The sequence below is a fragment of the Ctenopharyngodon idella genome, chromosome 13 (genome assembly GCF_019924925.1).
Source record: "Ctenopharyngodon idella isolate HZGC_01 chromosome 13, HZGC01, whole genome shotgun sequence".
Classification (NCBI taxonomy): Eukaryota; Metazoa; Chordata; class Actinopteri; order Cypriniformes; family Xenocyprididae; genus Ctenopharyngodon; species Ctenopharyngodon idella.
The window spans coordinates 30,877,135-30,899,310 of record NC_067232.1 but is presented as its reverse complement, the minus strand read 5'-3'; the positions used below and the strand labels follow the sequence as shown (position 1 = coordinate 30,899,310).

Genomic DNA, 22,176 nt, shown 5'->3' with positions numbered 1-22,176 from the left:
CTTTAATTTTATTCAATACAGAAACAAATGAGAAAATATATATTATTTCCCTTCGCATGACGTAATGAATAGAAAGTTTCATGACGCACTTCCGCAAACTTAAACCGGACGTCGAGTTGTTTTTGTTTAGTGTGTGGGGGGGTTGAGCCCTACCGGCTCGAGCTTATATGGGATGTTTTACTGGCTCTCTTCGTATTTCTATCTATCTGAAGCAGGTGAATGCAGCGGGGCGAATGGCGTAGGACAGACTCGGTAGTTTATCAGGTTATTTCGGGGTTTTGAACAGGGATGGATACGCGGGTGTCGGAGCTTTTCGGGACCGCTGCCACACAAAAGTCCAGCTCTCAGGCGGCGACTAATGGTGCTGCCAGCAGAAAAACCGCCAAAAATGGCAGCAAAAAGTCCAAAAACCGGTCAGCCCGGTATCCAAAAGCAAGCAATAATCCGCCTTATCTACCTCCAGAGGTGAGCCGACATAAAGTTAAACACATCTGCCTGTTTTAAAGCAGCTGCCTCACTAACATTACTTCAGCTCTTCTGCTTTTATTATATTTTCTCTCAGTATTTCCTTCGAACAAGGTTTTATATTTTGTATATATGGTTTTGTGACTTCACTGATTATTTATTTATTTATTATTTTGTTTACAAAAATACAGTGTTGCAAGCATTACGTGATGAAATATTGAAGACATAAATAGATGGAACCATAAAGTGTGCAGCCATTACAGTATGTCAATAATATATCAACCTATTCGAGATATTAAAAGTTTATTAGTTTTATTACTGTAAAATATATTAATAATAATAACTCAGGTGGTACAATGTGATACAATTAGCCTCTCCAGCAAAAATAGCTTAGCATGTTGATACACTATATAAACATTATAATCTGAATAAACAATCTGATAACGTAAAAAATATGCTTTTCAGTAAAATATAAAGAAATGTAATGGTTTGCTTTCCTCATAAATATTCATATTAACTTTTTACAGTAAAATTTCATGTGCTTTTAATTTTAAACAAAATACAGGCATCTTTTCTAAATATCCATGTGTTGTGACAAATAAATCTTTTAAGGTACATTTATTTTAGTCGGTCAGCTCATGAAAGTGCATTTATGTATAATAATTACATAAGAATTTGTCACACTGCAGAAAAAATTAATTGGAAACTTTACTGTCAGTGTTTGGCTGATAATGAAGGCGAGTTTCTGTAGAAAGAAATAAACACGACTATCATTAAATAAGAAAGAAAAAGAGGCGTTGAGCTGTTGTTATGACATCTGAAGTACTACAACAGCTGTGTTTGTAAATATGAGAAATACAGGCAGGAAAAGATGATGTACGACTGATTCATTGTTGTTTTTATACTAGAAGTGAATCAGATGACTAATGTAGTCATTAGCTGGGCTTGTTGAACAGGATTGTTGTAATTATAATGGAATGAAGTGAGCTATGCTTGTGATATGCACTAAACTCTACTTTTTTGTTGTTTTTTTGTCTATTATGAGTTTTGTTTTTAAGTTTGTAATAGCAAAGCTCACTTTATCGTATCTGACATGCCATGAAAATGCAGTAAGAAAATGTTTTTTCCATCATAATCACAGTATAAAAGCAGCAAGACATGTATAGGAAGAGACTATTCTGAATGAGCCGACATATTCGTTGACCTTGTTCGCACGGCTCTTTTCTCTACAGATGTAGGCTGAAGTCTTTGTGCTTTTGAATACTGAACTGTGTGACTTTTGAGCTTCATTCAGCATTAACTCTGCCCTGTCTTTTGTTTCAGGCTGAAGAGGGAAACATTGAGTACAAGGTAAACTCTCTGCAAGCTCACATCTCTGTGTTGTACATCACCGAACACAACAGAGTGCTTCAGATGGATATTTGTTTAATGATCTTTTGTATTGCTTGTATTTCATGCATAGGTTACCCACAATTGATTGTCAGTAAACGCTCAGAGAGTCACTTCTGTAAACGTAAGCGGGCGGCAGTAGATTAGCAGAGCTTTTTATACACTACAGCTGTTGTTCATTTAAATGTCTGCAAACAAAGCAGCATCACATTTAGTCACACGGACACTCCCATCATTACCTTTGTGTTCCTGAACTCAACGAATACTCCCATTTCTAAATTCAGCCACACAGTGTTGTTGCTGCTGTTGTTATTTTTAGCTTTGGCTGTGTTGTGTGATCTAGCTGAAGCTGGTGAACCCCACTCAGTACCGCTTCGAGCACCTGGCCACACAGATGAAGTGGAGGCTGCAGGAGGGCCGCGGCGAGGCTGTGTATCAGATCGGCGTGGAGGACAACGGCTTGCTGGTGGGCCTGTCAGAGGAAGACATGAAAGCCTCTCTCAAAACTCTCCGCAGGATGGCTGAGAAGTGCGAGCATAAACACACAACACACACACACACACTGCCATAACACGTTTAGTTCATTATGCATGATAATAAAATGTATTATTTTGTCTTATAAATATATCAAATCCTAGCTCTGTATTTGGGTGAATCTCAGAAAAATGCATAGGTCATATTTTACTTCAAAACAAATGCTGTGTTCAAAATCACCCCCTATACCCTCATACACTATGCATTAGTCCACTAATATAGTTCACTTGAAGGAGTGAATGAAAACAAGTGAGAGAATTCGGACACTGAGGGCTTCCGCTTTTACATAGTTTGTGCTGCTGTTTAATAAGTATTAGAAACTTAGCAAACTGGCAGCTCCGGTAGTAATGAAAAGATTTATCTTGAACTCTGTCATGAAAACTAGCATGTATAAACCTTAAACAATTTAATAATCAAGTAAAAATGAATTTATACTTGTATGATATTACGCTGTAGCCACATTGGGAAGTGGAGAGATGGATGATTCAGCTGCGGGGCCATCCTCTGGTCAGACGCGGAAATTCATTTGGCGCGCAGCGCGACTCTCACATTGCATTATGGGTATTCTCTAGCCAAAAAAAATTCATTCATTCAGATGAATTAAACATTTTTAAATAGACTGCAGCAATTAACATTTTCTCAGAACCTCTAGTAAATTATTTTGTTTAGTTGTGTGTTCAGAATCATAGGAGAATCTTATACTTTTTTATTTCTCTATTTTAAACAAAAAAAAAAAAACTGATTTTTTTTTTTTTATTTATCCAGAATCGTGCAGCTCTAATGTTTTAACAAACATACTAAAGCACATGTAAAGTACTTGATTATAATTTAAACTGTAGCGTGTTATTCGATATTACATTTAAAGTTAATATATTTTAAATGTACTAAATTGCAACTTCATTACAAATGTGGAATTAAATATATTAAAGTACATGGCATACAAGTTTCATTAGAAATGCCATGATTAAAGTATATGAAAACATTACATTCAGTTCGCACTTAAGTATATTCTTTTAAAGTATATTATTACTGTAATAAGTTCTCTTTTTAAAAGTATGTGCGGACATGTTCTTGGCAGGTTTTGTGAGGTAATGTTGTGTGTTTGTGGTCTGTCCAGGGTGGGTGCAGACATCACAGTTCTCAGAGAGAGGGAGGTCGATTACGACTCTGACGAGCCACACAGAATAGCCGAGGTCCTGGTCAGAAAAGTGCCAGATGATCAGCAGGTAAACGTCGGAGATGCGTGTTATCCGTGTCATATGCGTCTGATGTGTTTGACTGTCTAAAGTGTATGTTAATGGCATTATTTGACGCGTCTCCAGTTCTTGGACCTGCGGGTCGCTGTGCTGGGTAATGTGGACTCGGGGAAGTCCACTCTGCTCGGTGTCCTTACGCAGGGAGAGCTGGACAACGGGAGAGGGAGAGCGCGACTCAATCTCTTCAGACACCTGCATGAGATCCAGACAGGACGAACGTCTAGCATCAGCATCGAGATATTGGGCTTTGACAGCAAAGGAGTGGTGAGTTTAACAACCTTAAAGCAGTTTTAATTCAAGTTGGCTTAGGGAAAATGGTCAGCTTGATTGGCTGAAGAGTGTAAACACTGGAGGTTTCCAGTGACCACACATCAATTGAAATCTGTTAGTATGTCAACTTGTGATGTTGCTTGACAACTGTGAACAACGCAGCTCAGAATGTGCCTAACAGCACTTCTTAATGACAAGTTTTTTCTTGCCTGGACTTGTTTGGGACGTGTCCCGATTTGCAGTAGTTCTTGCCTCTCTTATAAATGCTTTACATATTACATTTATTCTGCCCAGCCGTAACTTCACAACTTCACAACTTCGTAAGGCATATTATGGATTATCATCAGCACATAACACGCATTTAAAGGATTAGATTGTAACAATCAGCCTATCCTTTAAGTTAAAAAGGGGGTCAGATTAAACTGTGTGAGGTTGGGAGTGTTTAAAAAGATGAGGCGAACAACAGTAATAAAGTGAATAAATGAAGTGTATTTACAATATTCACATGAAACAACACAATAAAACTAGAAAAACATATATTTGCTCCATACCATAATAAAACACTTCTTAAGAATCCCAAAGTGTTGTCAGTACAAATGTGAAAGTGTCCACCGGTGTATAAACAATCCACAGAAGTGATAGTCTGTGTGATAGTACCTTTCTGGAAAGGTAAGGTAAGGTACTCCACAGTCCAGTAAGTGATGATCATTAGTTGTGTTTGTGACCCTCAGTTGACTGCCATGCTGCCTCCTTTTATTCTGGTCTACTTCCTGCTTCCTGTCATGTGATCACTCACATGACAGGCAGACCTAGTATCATTTAAAGACATACACACATTAAAACAGATAAGAGGAATAAAATGGCTAAGACAACATGTACACCTATAAAAAACCCCAATAGTCATAAAACTATTATAAAATATTGAGCAGGGTTAAACATGTCATATGTGGCAGTGTCACAACTTCACCCAAAAGACATATCAAGATATTTTTAATGAAACCTGAGAGGTTTCTGTCCCTTCATTGTCCAGGTACCCAAAACTTAAAGGGTTAGTTCACCCAAAAATGAAAATTCTGTCATTTATTACTCACCCTCATGTCGTTCTACACCCGTAAGACCTTCGTTCATCTTTGGAACACAGATTTTTGATGAAATCTGTCTGCTGTCTGACTCCTCCATAGACAGCAATTTAACAACCACTTTCAAGGTCCAGAAAGGTACTAAAGACATCGTTAAAACAGTCATGTGACTGCAGTGGTACGGTGGTTACAGTGGTAACTACTTTATTCAACAATATCTTCTCTTCTGTGTCATTCTCTTATGCTGTTTACATCCAGAGCTTCCAGGCTCTACGTCAGAACGCCGACGCTGTTCACATGAGCAGCACGACGCATGCGTGTGATGATGACGCAGGAGCCGGCCAATAATGAGTCGGCGTTCTGACGTAGAACCTAGAAGCAGTGGACATATTTTTGTTTTGATTTTGTGCACAAAAAGTATTCTCGTCGCTTCATAACATTAAAGTCCCCCTGAAATCAAAATTTAAGTTTTTTTTTAGCTTTTAGTATGAATATGTTCACCTTAAGGTTATGAATGAGCTGGTGTGCTCCACAACAATGACAAAATTCACATTTAGGAGGTATAAGCATTCAAAACTTACAGTCTCTCACTTCCGCTAAAATGGATCACGGATTTTCATGACATCATTGCAGACTTCAGTTTCTCATCAAATCATCTGTCCAATCAAATGCTGTCTAGAATCTGAAGTCCCGCCTCCCCCTACACTCTTCCAGACGCTGAAGCTGACATCAGTCATTTGCTCACACATTTACTGGTTTCTACATGATGAATGGCACATAGTGCACTATGTAGAGAATAGGAAACGATTCAGACGGTGTAAATATGCTTTCCTTTGACACGAATGAAGTCCGTTTTCGCGTTAGTGTCACATGAACCACCGCAACGCGAGCAGTCTGTTCCGGTCCAGAGACACGAGAGCACAGAGCGGATCATATGCGCGAGTCGGCACAGACCACAAAAGGTATCGGACCCATTTGAATTCTGCACAGAATGCTGTATATTAAAGCGATAAAAAAGGACATTAGGAGGAGAAATGGTTAGAGATTAGAAGGAAACTGAGGTTTTACAGAGTCTAACGGCTCTGGCCGAGCTGTAACATAAACTAAACGCTATTGGCTGAGCGTTCCAACGCTCTTCAGTGGGCCTTTAAGGTTAAACCACTGCAGTCACATGACTGTTTTAACGATGTCTTTAGTACCTTTCTGGACCTTGAAAGTGTTGATTATATTGCTGTCTATGGACGAGTCATATACCTCTCAGATTTCATTAAAAAATATCTTAATTTGTGTTCTGAAGATGAACAAATGCCTTACGGGTGTGGAACAACATGAGGGTAATTAATGACAGAAATTTCATTTTTGGGTGAACTAACCCTTTAAAAAGTTTACAAATGCATCGTAAAAAATAAAAAAAACATATGGTTAAACATGGGGTTAATCACGGAAGTGTTTAACCCTAACCTAACATGTAGTTGCAAAGTTAAAAGCCTAAAAATTAAATCTGTTCATCATATAAAGCAATCGTTTTCTCACAACTGGAATTAAACCTCTCGATTTATATGGATTTGTTTTATGACGCCTTTATAACCTTTTTAGATCTTTTAACGTGACCCTGTTATGCCTTTCTGATATTTCCTTTCATGTAGTGTGTATTAGAGCTGTTTGTGAGTGTAAAAGGTCTGGAAAGTTAAAAGATCAGATAAATGTTAAAAAGAAGATAAAGAAGTTTTTCATCTCCTAAAAGAAAGAAGCGATTCTGAACTGCCTGAAATGAGGCAGTTCAGTAACTCCAGTCTCACTTCCTGCTGAACCTCTGTAGGTTTGTAATTCATTTGCATAATGCCAGCCTCTGGTCTTCATTGGCTGAACAGCGTCTCTTTGCCCCGCCCTCAATCACTGTAGACTGGAAGAGTTTGGTCCGTGTTGTTCATGTCAAGAAGACGCTGTTTTCTGCTGTCAAAGCAAATCCACTTTGATGAGATTGATACAGTAAAACCGACGCCATTTTTACTGTTCATATCACTGTGTATCAAGTGCTGAGATTCAGATATGCTAATGAGACTGGGCCATCTGACCAATCAGAGCAGAGCAGCTCTCAGAAAGGTGGGGTTTATATAGACTGAATTCTTGATCGAACCGAGAGAAAAGAGCTGATGCTGCAGAGGATATTATGAGTTACTTAAAGTGTTTTTGACCTGGGGTGCATGTAAACCTGTTGTAGGAGACTCCAAAACTTAAATTAAAAAAATTAGGAACCTTTAAAATAGCATAATAGGGGCTTTTTAAGTTTTGGTTACATGAACTGTCAATGGAGGAACAGAAACCTCTCAGGTTTATTTATAAATATCCGGATTTTTTCTTTTGAAGATTAACAAAAGTCTTATGGGTTTAGAATGACATGAGGGTCAGAAATGATGACAGATTTTTCATTGAAAGGTTTTTGGTGTTACTAGCCTTTGGTGTCTTTTATCTAGGTGGTGAACTACAGTGAGTCCCGAACAGCAGAGGAAATCTGTGAGAGTGCCTCAAAAATGATCACCTTCATAGATCTGGCCGGCCACCACAAATATCTGAAGACCACCATCTTTGGCTTAACCAGCTACTGTCCAGACTTTGCCATGCTTGTCGTCAGTGCCAACACGGGCATTGGTAAGCATTTACAGCACGTTTGGGATTGCATAACAGTTTATGCAATTGGACTGCCGCTTGCTTTAACCTGTTTATCTTAGATTAGTGCCAGCGAAGCAGACTCTGTTAAATGTCAAATCACGCAGGGCAAGTGACACAAATAAACCTCGTAATGTTTGGACACGTCAATCCTTTTTTGGCATGGAGTGGTAAATCAGCTGTTCTCCTGGCCACTCAATAATCCTACCATATGATCTTATGTAACGCAGAGCAACACTCTTAAGTGTCGCCCCCCATTCCTTCTGTCTTCCACACCCCAAAATACCCCAGTGCTGCTCTGGTCCAGGACCAAAGGGGGTCTTGAATGAAAGATGTGTCAGTCTAGTTGTGACTGCAGGCCACAGTGATCAGGCTCAGGTGTCATTTCACTCTCACCCCCTATAAAATCTAAGCCATATGTGAAACGCAGTTGTGTTCCAAATTTGAAGTTGAGATCCCAAAAAATGTAGGTTCCTGTTATGAGATGTTGTTTAAGGCACTTAATAGCCGCTGGGTGACAAACACACTCCGTTGAAATTGTTTCTGACGTGTTCTCCTGATTTATCTACCTTATTTATGATGGTTACTAAAATATGTGATAGGGAAGAAGGCAATAAAATAAGCGCGTCAGGTGTCCCGAGTGACAGTTAACAGGTTAAAATAATTTCTCCTGTCCAGGTAATATGCAGAGACCGCTGTAAGTAAGACATTTGTAGGTTACTTACCCTTAAAAGTAGTGGTCGACCAATATTTTTTTGATGGCCGAGGCTGATATCTTAGAGAGCAAGTGGGCCGATGTATATGATATTACACTATTTAATTTAAATTACTTAATATTTACTCAATTAGAAATAATTTAAAAATGAATTGCATGAAAAAAAACGATTTGATAAACTAAACAGATTTATACTTTAGATGTTCACTTCTTGATTCTCTAATTTTTTTTTTTTTTCAGAATTAAAGAAATTGTTATAAAAATTAATTAAAAGGAAGTAAACACTGTGACCAACAGTGTGCTCGGTAATCTGGTTAGTCTGTGTGCACTGGAATCATATTTTCTCAATTAAAGACCAGGTGATGTTTTTCTTTTTCTTTTCATACAGTACACAGTGAATTTGACATAAATATAATGTAGCGGACGACTGGATAATGGCGCAGAAAAGTTTGAAATCAAGGATTTAAAGTGACCGCTGAACTGTTACACACAGAGTTTACGCATTTTCCAAATGCACACTTCAGAAGATCTCACAGCAAAATAAACAATGTTTGTGAAATTAAATGTTTATTAGACTTATTTAAGTGATATAAATGCATATATGCTGAGTGCTGATGATAGGTGACTAAGTAGGATAGCATTTGTTTTTCTATTACTAATAATTATACTTTTTTGTATACCGCTGTGCTTACTTTATTTGCTAAACAGTTCTGTCTTGTGATTTATTAGACGGAACTGTTAAACAGAGACAGTACACTAATGAAGATGGAGAATGGGAGATAAGACGCTCAGGAGCTGACTTTCTCAGTGCTGTCAAAATAAAAGTCCTGCTTCCGACACATTGACCAAACAGAAAATCTTACCTGCCGATAATTTAAAAATGCCAAATTTCTGCCAAAGTATCGGTCGACTCCAACTTAAAGTGTAACTTTGCTGATTTTTAACCCGTTTTTTATTGTTACAGTGTCAGTAGTATATGTAAATGAACAATGTGTTACCTCATTCTTCATGTTACCTGGACTGAGAAATTCACGTTTATTTATCAGCAAAAGTCTTTTGACAGCTACAAATTATACTTCTGCATGTTTGTATCCCTGCCATGAACAGTTGGATCGACAGTGTTATTAACAGAACAGTTATAGTGGGTTTATCACTGAAAATTGGATCATACTTTGTCTACTCTTTAAACAGCATTATAGTAAAAAAATAAACACTATGGCAACAGCTTTCTTACCTGTACGTGAAGGCATTTCGCTTCGGGCAGAACTGACAGAACAGCCATTTCTTTCAGTTTTTTTCCCTCTGTTTGGCCTAAAACATGATTTTTGTGAGCATCCAGCTTGAAATGTTGACTACAAACACAGAGGTTTTTCAGATTGTCCGTTGCAGCATTCTCTCCATATTTACAATAATCTCTGCCTACAACATACTGGATCCTTCACTGAAACCGAAAGTAACTCGCTCCCACTAAATGTTTACTCTTTGAATTCAATAAAGTCGACATCATTATGACTAAGTTTGCTAAGTAGTAGGTTTGAAGGTTTGAACACGGATGTGTTACTTTGGCAATGCTAATGCACAGAAATTGAACCTTTAAAGATAGATATTTTCAAACATCAGTGTTAAAATCAGGATGTATGGTCTACGAACACTGCAGTCAGAAAAACAACATACCACACAATACCAAATATACTTCACAGAAACATCATGTTCTAACTTAGCACGATGGAGGAACATGGTGTTGCAGAACTTATGTCCTAACCACGCTAGGACGTTTTGTCCATCATTTGGTTTCCATTTCCGCAGTGTAGATCCATTCACCCTGAAATAACATTGGCCCAAAACCCTGCTGTCCATAACTGCCTGTTAAACATCAAATATTTTCTGATAGGCTGTGATTGTGTCACATCATGGAGCATTTTCATGTGCAAATGAAAAGCTAAATTTTCAAAGCCGACCAGTTTAGTTTTTAGGAGTGATATTTTGCAAATTTTGTGCAAATTTGTGAGGCGTCTACAGGAGGTGTGCCTATGTTGTGGTCCTGGAACATATGCTGACATATCACTATGTTGTTTTGTTTGGGGAAGGTAGTGTGTCAGAAATAGGAGAAGATATTTGGGCAAGTGGGTTATGCACGTCTTTCAAGGAGAACACGAAGCCCTGTCTGCAACTCGACACCAACCACCTAAATTATGCAACAGCACACAGACGATGGTGTACAGTGTCTCCTGCACCTCCCTGAGTTTGACTTTTCCATAAGCAAATCCATGCAAACCGAGACACAGCCAGTTCTCCAATCATTAACTGCAGATGACGGGTGAACTTTGGACAGATTTGTCTGCCCTGCTGCCACACAGGCAGATCTCTCTTTGTGTGACAGCTGGACGTGACCTGCTCTGCGTATTTTCATGCTCTTGAGTGTGTGTGAATCAGCTGATGTGGGCACGTCAAAACAAGTGATGCTCAACACCTTTGGCTGTCAGATGACCTGCAAAAGCTTATCACACACCTAAATAAGTAACCCTGGGTCACATTCTGATGAGTGTTGCATTGGCCTGAACCATCTGCTGAAAGGTGGAGAGTGCAGTTTCTGCACCATCAAACAGTAGACCAAAAATAACCACTTAATTATTACTTGGAAAACCAAGAGTCCCACCCCAAAATTACACCATTGGTTGAGCCGATGATATGTCATGTCAACACAAAAAAACATATTTAAATTCTGCTCAGAATTGCACACTTCACCTTTATTTATAGATCTAATCTTTATCTATGAAGCTACTATCTCAGATATACATGTGCTTCTCTTTCACTTTAGTGTAGCTGGGATTGTTGGCTGCATGAAATATGATTACGTTTTTTGTATTTGAATAAAGGCGATGTGTGTAAATTCTAAACTAGTGACCCTAAACGATATTAAAATATTAATACAAGTTTTTGCATGCGGATTTTTAGAGTATGAGTTAAGTAAATTCACTTATGAAATTAAGTAAAATCAACTTAACTAAGTTAAATGTGGGCTATGTATTTTTTCAAAAACACTGTTTGAAAGTTAGTCAGGCCGACACCAACAACAAACGTCTAACCAATCAGCATTAGGGGGCGTAGCTATAGCAGTCGAGGAGACAGAACGAGCAAGAGGGAGGAAAAAAAAAAAACCCAGGAAGAGAGTTGATGAGACACAATACAAAAGAGCTCAAAAGAATATCACTGGAATGAAGGTTTATGACTGGGCAAGCGCTTTAGGACCCGTGTTTATATTAGAAAAGCTTTCCAGCGCTGGAGAGAGCTAAGTGGGAAGGCCTGAAAACAGATGAGGAGGCTGCTTTGATTCCTTCTCATGTGAGTAACACTGGGTTTTGATTGTCTGGAGCTGCTGTGCTGTTTGCGACTAACAATGAACACTTTGTATTTACTCTTGTGTACTGTACGTTCAGTTTTTGTGCTTCCTTGTCGTTCGTTCATCATCTGCGCTTTATTTTTCGTGAAGCATTTTGTTGCGCGTCAGCTGTGATAAACAAACATTCACTCTCGTATTGCGTGTGTAACAGCGGCCAGATAGTGAGAGTTGAGCATGTAAACTACTGCACACTGTTGACCGCTAGAGATTGAGGTGTTTAGCGTGTTTAATGCACTCGCTTCGCCTGCCAGCAGCGCTCGGGCCGGGGTTCGAGGGTCAGAGCAGGGTGATTAGTATTGGAGTGTGAGTTTTGGAGGCGGAGCAATGAAGAGAGGGGTGGGTTTGTTTGGGTTGATTTCAAATATCAACAATGTCCAAACAGTGTTGTTGAAAATCTACTTATCCCACCTTTAAGTAAAATTATCAAAGAAAATAAGTAACTTTAACTTGACCAGTAAAAGTTTAAGTAACTTCTACTTAGTTGAAGTTTACTTACAGTACTTTGTTTCAAGTAAATTTTACTCAAACAGTATAACACTGAACTAAGGCATATTTAGAAACATCTAAGTAAATAATACAATAGATATTGTGTAGACAACACATCTACACAGAACGTGGCACTCACCCGAACATAGAGATCTTAATACTTGGTACACAATGCACAGTGACGGTAACATTCAGTGGATGGTTTTTGAGTATGAATGTGTCATTTTGAGTAGAAAATGAACTCCAGATGTCACAAAATGGCAAGTTACTAAACCTAACAACAAAAGCAATAATAAAACAGTGTAAATACAGCTGGAAAACAGAGGAAAAAAGCAACCTTATTAATTATTTGTGCCACAGTGCATGATGGGAGCACCAGTATTGGAAAATTTTCAGAGTAAGTTTTACTTAATTCTGTAACATTGATATTTCTGCAAGCTTGAATTGAGTACTAATATAGAATTTATTTTGTTTTTTTAACTATCTTTTTCATGTAGAAATTACATTTGTTTTTTCTGTAGTATTTACTTCACCACAGAATCATTTTTATCAGTGTGTATGTCGTGCACTTACAGTGTACTTACTCAAAGTACTGAGTAATTTAAGGTAACTGCACGGGTAGATTCAGGGTTTTTACCTAGTTATTACCCAGTAATTGTAATTACTATAATAAGTACATAGTATGCTCATGCAGAACAGGACTCTTAAATAAAGTGTTACCAAAATATTAATAATAATATTTTTCATACAAGTTCCATATACTTCCCACAAGATGATGATGGTGTGTCACTTCCACCTTGACCTGGTCAAATTACAGTATGTCTCATTCAGGAACATCTATTTATGCATCATAATGTACACCAGCCTTGACCTCCATCTTTGTTTACATGTTGCTGCCGTTTTTGCATGCATAACATGCTGCGCTGGAGCTCCATCACACTCAGAGCCCTCCTTCTGTCAATGCCTACACACTCGCTCATAATGATATCTTAACAACCCACAGACGAGAGGCACACAAGCTCCCCTGATAATGCCCCGTTGACATTCACAGCAGCTGTTTCTGTTGCACGTTGATTCTTGGTTTGTGAGAATTAGTTAATGGCTGACATTTTTTAAAGACAAGTCACCTTTATGTGTTTTACATAATATGGATTGTTTCAAAGCAGCTTCATAGTAATAAACAGGAAAATAACAGAATTAATTAATGATGCAAACTTCATCAAATATGAGACTAATTCAAAATCTGCTCTAAATCAGCTCTAAAAAGACCATAGTGTCATTATCCAGATCAGTTCGGTCTAAGTCCTCATCCTTTGGAAGCACATCAGAATGGATTTGTTTTGGCAGCAGAAAACACGAATGACACAAACCAAACTCTTCCAGTCTCAGATACAACTACAGTGCTTGAGGGAGGGGCAAAGTAGAAGAGAGAGACATTAACACTCGCCAAATGCGGGTGGATTTCAGCAGTGGTGTGTGACACAGTCAATTTTTCAGTTGTAGTCTTTTAAAAGGCATCTGAAATAAACCATAAGTTCAATGTAGTGTTGTCAAAAATATCGATTTTTCGATACATATCGATACTGAAACATCTGAAACGCTTCCAATACTCATTTTCTGCAGAATAGATACACAATACCAGCTGCTCTCTCTCTCTCATCTCTCCGACAGCAAGTCGACACACAAACCACCTCGTTTCATTTGCTCCGAATGAATATTGTTGGTGTTACAGGGCTTGAATTTCAGCGTGGGTTTGAGCGTATTGTGCGTAATTTTACTAAATTTTGTTCTCACATCCAAAGTGCGCACACATTAAGTCGCCTCTCAGTACTAAATTGAGTTTTTCGCTGCTTATTGCGCTTAAACAGTCAAATACACACAAAATAATGTCAAAATGCCAGTCTTGGTGAGTATTCACATGAACACAGTCAGTTATGTTTTAAGTGAATGTAAACGGTTGAGAAAGAAAACATGTAACAGTGTAATGGATCCGTGTGTCAGCTCTTAAAGTGACAGCAGCCTCATAAACCTGATGCCATATTATAAGATAATATTAAAAATGTCTATATGGCAGTTTTTCCCCATGGTGTCGATGTCAGAATTGTGGCCAGTGAAAATGTTGAGTGACTAGTAACTTTGGAAAACCACTAGCCACAGTGACAGAAAAGTTAATGTCAAGCCTTTGTGACGACTCGTTTCAGGCATTTCAGAATTGCTTCTTTCTTTTGGGAAACAAAAACTCCATTTATCACAAACAGCTGCTATATTACACACTACATGAAAGTTAATATTCAAAAAGGCATAATAGTACATTAAAGTACGTAAACCTAAGAGTCTGAAAATATGCGACTTGGTTCCTTGTTTTCCGAACCTTTTGTGTTATCCACACAAACTATTGGCTACTCTTTAATCGCCCCATGTAAGAAGTCTGAGGTTTCGCATACTCTCTCTTTTTTTCCCAGCGGGTACGACACGTGAGCACTTGGGTCTGGCCATGGCGTTGAAGGTGCCCATCTTCATTGTCGTGAGTAAGGTGGACCTGTGCGCCAAGAGCACCGTGGAGCGTACGGTCCGACAGCTGGAGCGGATTCTCAAACAGCCTGGCTGTAACAAAGTGCCCATGCTGGTGTCCTCGACAGACGACGCCGTCACTGCCGCCCAGAAGTTTGCACAGTCACCTAGGTACATCTAAACCCCTAAAACCACAGCAAAGCTTGACAATGAGAATCGCAAAAGATGAAAGAAGAACATGGCTTTAAACCTCTTGATCACAATCTGTTGTCTTCCCTCTTCACTTCTTCTCTTGCAGCATCACACCCATTTTCACCCTGTCCAGCGTGTCTGGAGAGAGTCTTGATTTGCTGAAGGTCTTCTTTAATATTCTACCTCCCCTCAGCAACAGCAAGGAGCAAGAGGAGCTCATGCAGCAGCTCACTGAGTTTCAGGTACAGTTTACACTTAATACAAGCTCAGATGTCATCACGAATGGTCTTAAATTGTTCTTAAAGGATTTTATTCTTAAAATTGTCATCATTCCACACCTGTATTACTGACTTTCTTCTGTTGAACACAAAGGGGGAAGTTAGACACATTGTCAAACCCCTAAAATTCATTTTTGGTCTAATATTTTATATTGCATCACTACTTATTTCCATTCAGTGATCACTGACTGTCTGCTTTTCTTTTGATTTTTGTATTCTCTGACTATATAGAGATAATCCACCCAAAAGACAGACAGATGAATAGTTGTCTAACTCTGTTTTGTGATCCTGTAGGTTGATGAGATCTATACAGTGCCAGATGTGGGGACAGTCGTTGGTGGGACTCTTTACAGGTACATCTTCCTCTCTCCTCTATTGACTGTGGTGTCCAAATAGACACCGTTAGTGGCTAATGACTGTGTCCATGTGCAGTGGCATCTGCCGCGAGGGCGAGCAGCTGGTGGTTGGACCCACGGATGACGGGAAGTTTCGGGAGCTGACAGTCTGCAGTATCCAGAGGAATCGCTCTGGATGTAGGGTGCTCAGAGCTGGACAGGCAGCTACTTTGGCACTGGGCGATTTCGACCGTTCGTTGTTACGAAAGGTGAGCATTTCTATTGGTGGATGCAGAAGGTCTAGAAGGATTGTGAAAATTAAACTTCCTCTCTGTGAACTTCTTCAAACTGAATCTGAGCTGTTACACTAGGGGTGCATCAATAAGTATTTAAGAGGACCGGTTATGCTTTTTTTACAAAGTCTTGATGTTGTTTTTGTCTCTACTAGAACAGGTTTTCCTGCTTGAATGTTCATTATTTTCCTCATATTCTCTATTGTTCAGCTCCTCTCTTCCCAGTCTGTCAGTAACTCTCTGTTTAGTTCCTGTCTCTGTGAAGCCCCTCCTTCTGAAAAGCACACTGTGCTCTGATTGGTCGGCTGGAACAGTGTGTTGTGATTGGTCAAGTGCTTCGAGCGTGTTTGGGAAATGTCCCGCCCCTTACCATAGCCGCCAGTTTCAACACACTACTAGCTAACTCAACCAGGCCCCGCCCCTTTATTCTGCGTATGAATTATTTAAATGAGGAATATTGTGACGTCTTCCATTTCTTTTTCGATTGACTACCAGAAATTCTCTCTCTGACACAAGCAGCTCTTGAAAATAAAGGGAAAAAATGTGTAAAACACCAACTGTCTTTATAAATACTACTTGGAGAAAGCGTAAGAATAAAGGGATGATCAAGTGCTGTAATAAACACCTCTCTGAGACCTGATGCCACACCTACAGTTTCTGTTTTTGTTCATTCAGCAGCATTTTAATTGTAGGTGATATTTTATTATTATTATTATTATTATTATTATTTAAATCAGTCTTCACCTGCAAGTTTGAAGTTAATCCCTAACTGAGATTTAAATCAGAGTTTAAAGTAATGGAGCAGCAGGATTAAAGTCAGTCCATCTTAAATGTAAATTAAAACCAGAATCATAATCATGGTTTAAATGTAAGTGCTAATTGCCCTATTGTGGCGTATTTCCAAGTAAAACGGCTTCTAGAACAAGAACAAATGTAGGACGGGGCTTGATTTTGTCCGTGGCGAATTGATTGGATGGTTGTGTTTTGCTGTTGGTGGATCTCATGTGAGTGACAGGTTGCCCCGCCCTCATCATCAAAGAGAAGAGAAATTTAAACAAATTTTAAAGTTCGGTGCTACAGAATTAATAGATAAACCTTGATTAAATCTAGGTTTAAACTTAATCCTTATTGGCGCATCCCACCCTAGGATGAGTGTTTAATTGTTAATTCAGTACTGCAGCCGGTGTAAATTGTTTTGGTGTTGTTGGTTGTTCTCTGGCAGGGTATGGTGATGGTTAGTCCAGAGATGAACCCCACTATCTGCTGGCGCTTTGAGGCAGAGATCGTTTTGCTGTTCCATGCCAAAACTTTCCATAAGGGCTTCCAGGTGACTGTTCATGTGGGCAATGTTAGACAGACGGCCACAGTTGAGGCTCTGCAAGGAAAGGTGAGTAATCTTTATCTGTCTGATAGATAGCTAGATAACCAGTTAACTATAGGGGCTTTCACAACGGAGGAACATTTTTTTTTTTTTATAGTTCCTATAACTACTGCTGAAAGTAACCACTTTTGACGTGTTCACACCACAGCATCTGGGAATGATTTTAGTCTTTTGGGGGGACTAAATTATCTCCTACTTCAGAGTAGGGTCTAACCCAGCACAATGTGAGCTACATGCCATACGAAACACCGGCGTCTGAGAATTTTTAAAAAGCTGTGTAAACACACAGTTTATATATACTTACTCCACAAGCTAACATACAGAAATGTAATGGTAACAGCGTTGTGTTCTTTTTCTCAGCCTCGATGATATGTAGCACTGCAAGTTGTCATAGATTGTGTCTCTTAGCCCTCCTTTTTGCTCTTTCAATCACATAACATACATCTACACTCCATCTCCATTATCACGAAACACACAACAAACACAACTCTGATCACGACGTCCTCCATTCTCAAGTTGTTTAAAAGATGTCGCTGTCTGTTGGTCTATCTCGCTAAACAGAAAGACTGCAAGCAGTCTGCATTTCCTTTTATTTTATCTGTCTAGCTTTACAGACACTGTAAAAAACTCTCAGACTCGCTGGTGGCTTATATTAATAGATAGTTAGCTAGTTAGAAAGATGCTAGCCAGCTGTTGGTTGGTCTTTCTAGGGCTGGAGGATATATCTGCAATACACCAGTAGAAATTTTGCAGTATCACCTCAATTACGGTTAAGTTCATGTGATGTATGGCTGCTTACATCCTCTGACTCGTAATTATGCATTTCTATGGCAACACTATCAGCACCAACATGAATCTGCAGCAGTCAGGTGGTACAAATTGGATGTCTCTGAAAAGTCGAGTTTACAAGTTGTAATTACAAGGACGTGAATGCTTTTTAAAGGTCAGAATCTCATAACTGCAGTGATTCCAACATGGCGTGAATTAACCTATAGAGTGCAACAGTCAGTTTCAGGAAGTAAAAACTTCTCCATAGGGAACTTGATTTTTAACAATACCTTATAAACTTTTAAAGACGGACCTACTGTGAGCTAGAGGTTGTTAATTGATGGAAAGATCGATTAAAGTCTTCAGCCTGCATTATTTCAGCTTATTTTTTACAATAATCATGTTTAACAGCATTTATGGTGGAAAAACTACTGCTGTACAGAAAATTCCACCAATCAGAGTCGCAACATGCAAAACAGCCCAAAAGATCTTGTTAGCTCCGCCCACTCCCTTGAAGCACTGTGAATAACGTAATCGAGTCGATCTCTCTACGTTTTCAAAATACTTAAATATTTGTATGTGTTTCTCCATTGTTTTTAGTTCGATTATGCTGTTTGCAATGCTTCATGGGATTGTAGTTCTTTCACTCACTGAAGTACACAGTAGATTTTCCGAAACTTTGATTTGAAGCAAAAAAGTATGTAATGCTGTGATTCTCCACATATCTGGTTGGTTTGGTTCATGGCTTAAAACACTTTAATGAAGACTTTTTTTTTTTTTTAATTAAAAAATCCCTTTGGGAAAAATGAATGGAAAAAATATTTACGGAACCAGTGCAGTTGAAAAAGTGTGCCGGGACTAATGCGCTTTATTATGTGAGTAATATAGATCTTGACTGAACAACTTTTGTAGCTTCAATAAAGATTAAACTATATTTAATTTATCCAGTGAAGACTATCCAGTGATACTTTACATTAGATTACTTTATTCAGTTTCTGTAGTTTGTGAGTGTATATAAAGCACTCTTTATTTCAGCTGTATCTTTGTTCAGTTGTATTTTATTTGTCCTATTACTAGTCATTAGTTTCTTTGTTTTTGTTTTAATACTGGCGTGTACTTGTCTTTAATAAGACTGAGAACTTTTTACTTGTATTAGTTAGGCTAGTATTAGTTTTTGCCGTGATATTAAAATAATCACGAATTGTAAAATTTGAATGTCATCTAAAATGTTCCAGCAAAAGTAACTATATTGTGATGGTGAAATAAAGTTTTGGTCACATTGCTCACCACTAGATGAAAGCAAAGATCAGTGTCTGTATCAGTAAGAGGTTCACTAGTGTTTCATGTGATCTTGTGCTTCATCCGTTCTCCTTCAGGACGAGCTCCGCACCGGTGAGAAAGCTGTGGTTCGCTTCAGGTTCATCAAACACCCGGAGTATCTGAAGGTGGGCGCCAAGCTGCTCTTCAGAGAGGGAGTTACCAAAGGCATCGGGCAGGTGACCAAACTACAGCCGGCGTCACAGTACCAGCACCAACCGTGACGCGCATCCACCGCTTTCTTCTGTTCCCGTTCCGTTTGCTCGAGCCTTAGACACCAACCTCACGCCGAGACGAGCAGCTGTTCTCATTCGAGAGGATTCGCCTTTTCATGTCATAGTTTTATCCACTTGTAGTGCGAAAGCACAGATGTCTTTATATCAAACGATGCACTGCAAAATGATCTTCTTCCTCCTTTTCCAGTACAATCATCTAAACATTATTTAGTCAAAATACATTTACTGGAGAAGTAAAATGATATTAACTCTTGTTTTCTGAAGCAAATGAAGTGCTTAAAGCAAGAACAAAAATAACAGAAATTAAGATTACTTTTGGCAGATATTTGTTCTTGTTTTAAACTCAATTTTGATTATTTTTTTCAGTAAACAAGACTTTGTATCTTGATTTAAGAATGTTTAGATATTTGTGCTGGAAAACAAGACAGAAACACTGAGGAAGAAGATAATTTTTTGCAGTGTGTCTGCACAGCATTCAGCTCATATCTTTCTTTTTAGTATTCAGACGGCACTGAATAACACAGTTCATGACACATTCACTGAAGCAGTCATTACTCAGTAACCAAAGGACACAGATTGTGTATTAAATGTGGCTGCCAAAGATTTTCATTTTGTTTTAAGAGGACATTTTTATAACTGATGTCAATGAAGAATGGTTTCTTCTCATGGCAGCTAGAGTTTGAAATCATCACCTGACCAGGAAACTCTGCTGTATCAAATGCCAGAAACTGTCTCTGATATCTTTTTATTTATTTTATCGTTTTGTAACGAGGTTTTTTACCGAAGCGGCGCCATCCGTCTTGAACAGCACAGCCTTTAGATCTCTGCTAGATATAAATACGCTGCTTAACCACCAAGTGTCCCTCCGTTCTCTCGCCATCACCGCCTCTGAAAGCATCAGAAGCGACTCTGCCTTGAAGTGACAGAATGGCACGTGTCCGCCTGCACTCCAGTGCTTTAGTAGCTCAGGAAAGCTGTAGTTCTTCAGAAAGTTCACGCAGATGATGCTGAACTGGAGAATTATATACACATCATTATTTTGACAAATTATGCAAAGGAATCTTTTATCTCTACTGTCTCCCTTAGGTCCTAGAGTTTATTACACCTGTGTTTCCCACATGAACACTTGGTTTGGTGCTAACGCTTTTGATTGACATGTTTTTAGATGTTGGGAGGGGGTGGATGAGGGTTGTTAGAAAAACGTTCTTGCCTAAAATCTGTCCTGTAAGCATTGCATGCGTGTACTGAATACTGAACAGCATATCAGGACACATGTTGTGTGTAACGTTCACTCTTTCAGGTTTCTACTCTTTCACTGTTCTGTGTTGCCTGTGCAATTTTAGGAGAAAAAAATGTATTTGAACCAAAAAATTAAGTTTTTGGAAATTTATAAAGAATGTCGTAGGATGTTTTAGTTACTTAGATTTGTAATAATTTCCATTCTAATATGCATTATTTTGAGTGACGTCTAATTTTTACACCAAATGTCACTTTTCTGGCTTCGGATTCTAGAAGTTTTTTTGAGATATTTTAAAATATTTTAGCCTTACTTTTTGGTGAATTGGAGTATTTATGTACAGATTTGTTTGTATATTGTGATGTACATAAATAAAAGTTTATTATAGTTTATGATTGACAATGATTTTATTGTTTCAGCTTGTAGTTGAGGTGATGCAAGACACTGAAATGACTGGGAAATCCCAGCTTGTTTTCTATCGACTCTTACTGTCCCAGTGTAGACAGTCATGCTGAAATATAAATGGATAACGCCGCAAAAGATGCATTTCTTATTTTGTATTTTTGTCTTGTTTCCAGTTCAAATATCTAAAAATTCTTAAATCCAGATGCTTTTACTACACAAGTAAAATGACATAAGATATGTTTTCTAAGATACTATTTTTCTTACCTCATTGGCAGATAATTTAGCTTGTTTTAAGCAAAAAAACACTTCATTTTGATTTTTTTTTTTTTTCCTCCAGAAAACAAGAAAAAAATGTAATTTTACTTATAGTGAAACTCGAAGGGGACTGTTCATGATTTACAAAAAAAGAAAAGAAATGTCTGTATCGTAACACTTTTTCTGCCACATAGTTACAAAAAGTGAAATTCACTTCAGGCCTTATCTGTCAGAAAGCAGCAACATCTGTCAAGACTGTCACTATCTCACACTGGGCCGCTGCAGTGAGGTCTAGAAACACTGTAAATACATCTCTTACTTCAGGAAAGGATCACAGCATGTAAAAAAATATGTCTTAGATATACAGGTGATTATATAATTGCACATAGCTGAAAATCATGAATTCCTGTTGTCCGAATTAGTGTCAGTTCTGTTACTGCCAAACTCTGTTACCAAGGTAGAGTAACAGTGTTGACAGTCATACACAGAGAAACACACACTCCCTCACACACACATACATGACTGTCAACACTGTTGCTCCACCTTGGTAACAGAGTTTGACTAACAGAATTGACACTGACTAATTTGGACAACAGGAAATTATTCAGCTATAAGACACTTTACAGAAAATATTATACTGTTATGACCTGCGACATCTTGAGATCCATGACAATGAGTAATAATTAAAAATATAACCATTTGAAAAA

At 38.4% G+C, this 22,176-nt stretch overlaps 1 protein-coding gene and 1 long non-coding RNA gene across 2 annotated transcripts; one reads left to right on the top strand and one right to left on the bottom strand.

The window, feature by feature from the left end:
* The first annotated feature begins 98 nt into the window (after nucleotides 1-98).
* Nucleotides 99-21,201, top strand: gtpbp2a (GTP binding protein 2a). Its single transcript, XM_051916010.1, has 12 exons — nucleotides 99-465; nucleotides 1,789-1,815; nucleotides 2,198-2,382; nucleotides 3,506-3,614; nucleotides 3,711-3,908; nucleotides 7,468-7,642; nucleotides 14,724-14,943; nucleotides 15,071-15,206; nucleotides 15,537-15,595; nucleotides 15,675-15,846; nucleotides 17,093-17,257; nucleotides 19,396-21,201. Exons 1-12 carry the CDS (start codon nucleotides 289-291, stop codon nucleotides 19,558-19,560), a joined length of 1,788 nt encoding a protein of 595 aa, XP_051771970.1. The 5' UTR covers nucleotides 99-288; the 3' UTR covers nucleotides 19,561-21,201.
* Nucleotides 4,384-14,717, bottom strand: LOC127524492 (uncharacterized). Its single transcript, XR_007933064.1, has 2 exons — nucleotides 9,610-14,717; nucleotides 4,384-4,723 (listed from the first exon to the last, which is right to left on the bottom strand). It is a non-coding gene; the product is annotated as an uncharacterized LOC127524492 (long non-coding RNA).
* Nucleotides 21,202-22,176: the final 975 nt, after the last annotated feature.

Bases quoted from the DNA above. Each gene is read 5' to 3' on its own strand.
- gtpbp2a (XM_051916010.1), top strand. From the start codon at position 289: ATGGATACGCGGGTGTCGGAGCTTTTCGGGACCGCTGCCACACAAAAG. The intron at 3,909-7,467 runs GTGAGTTTAACA...TCTTTTATCTAG, and splicing joins GCTTTGACAGCAAAGGAGTG to GTGGTGAACTACAGTGAGTC. The intron at 7,643-14,723 runs GTAAGCATTTAC...TTTTTTTCCCAG, and splicing joins CAGTGCCAACACGGGCATTG to CGGGTACGACACGTGAGCAC.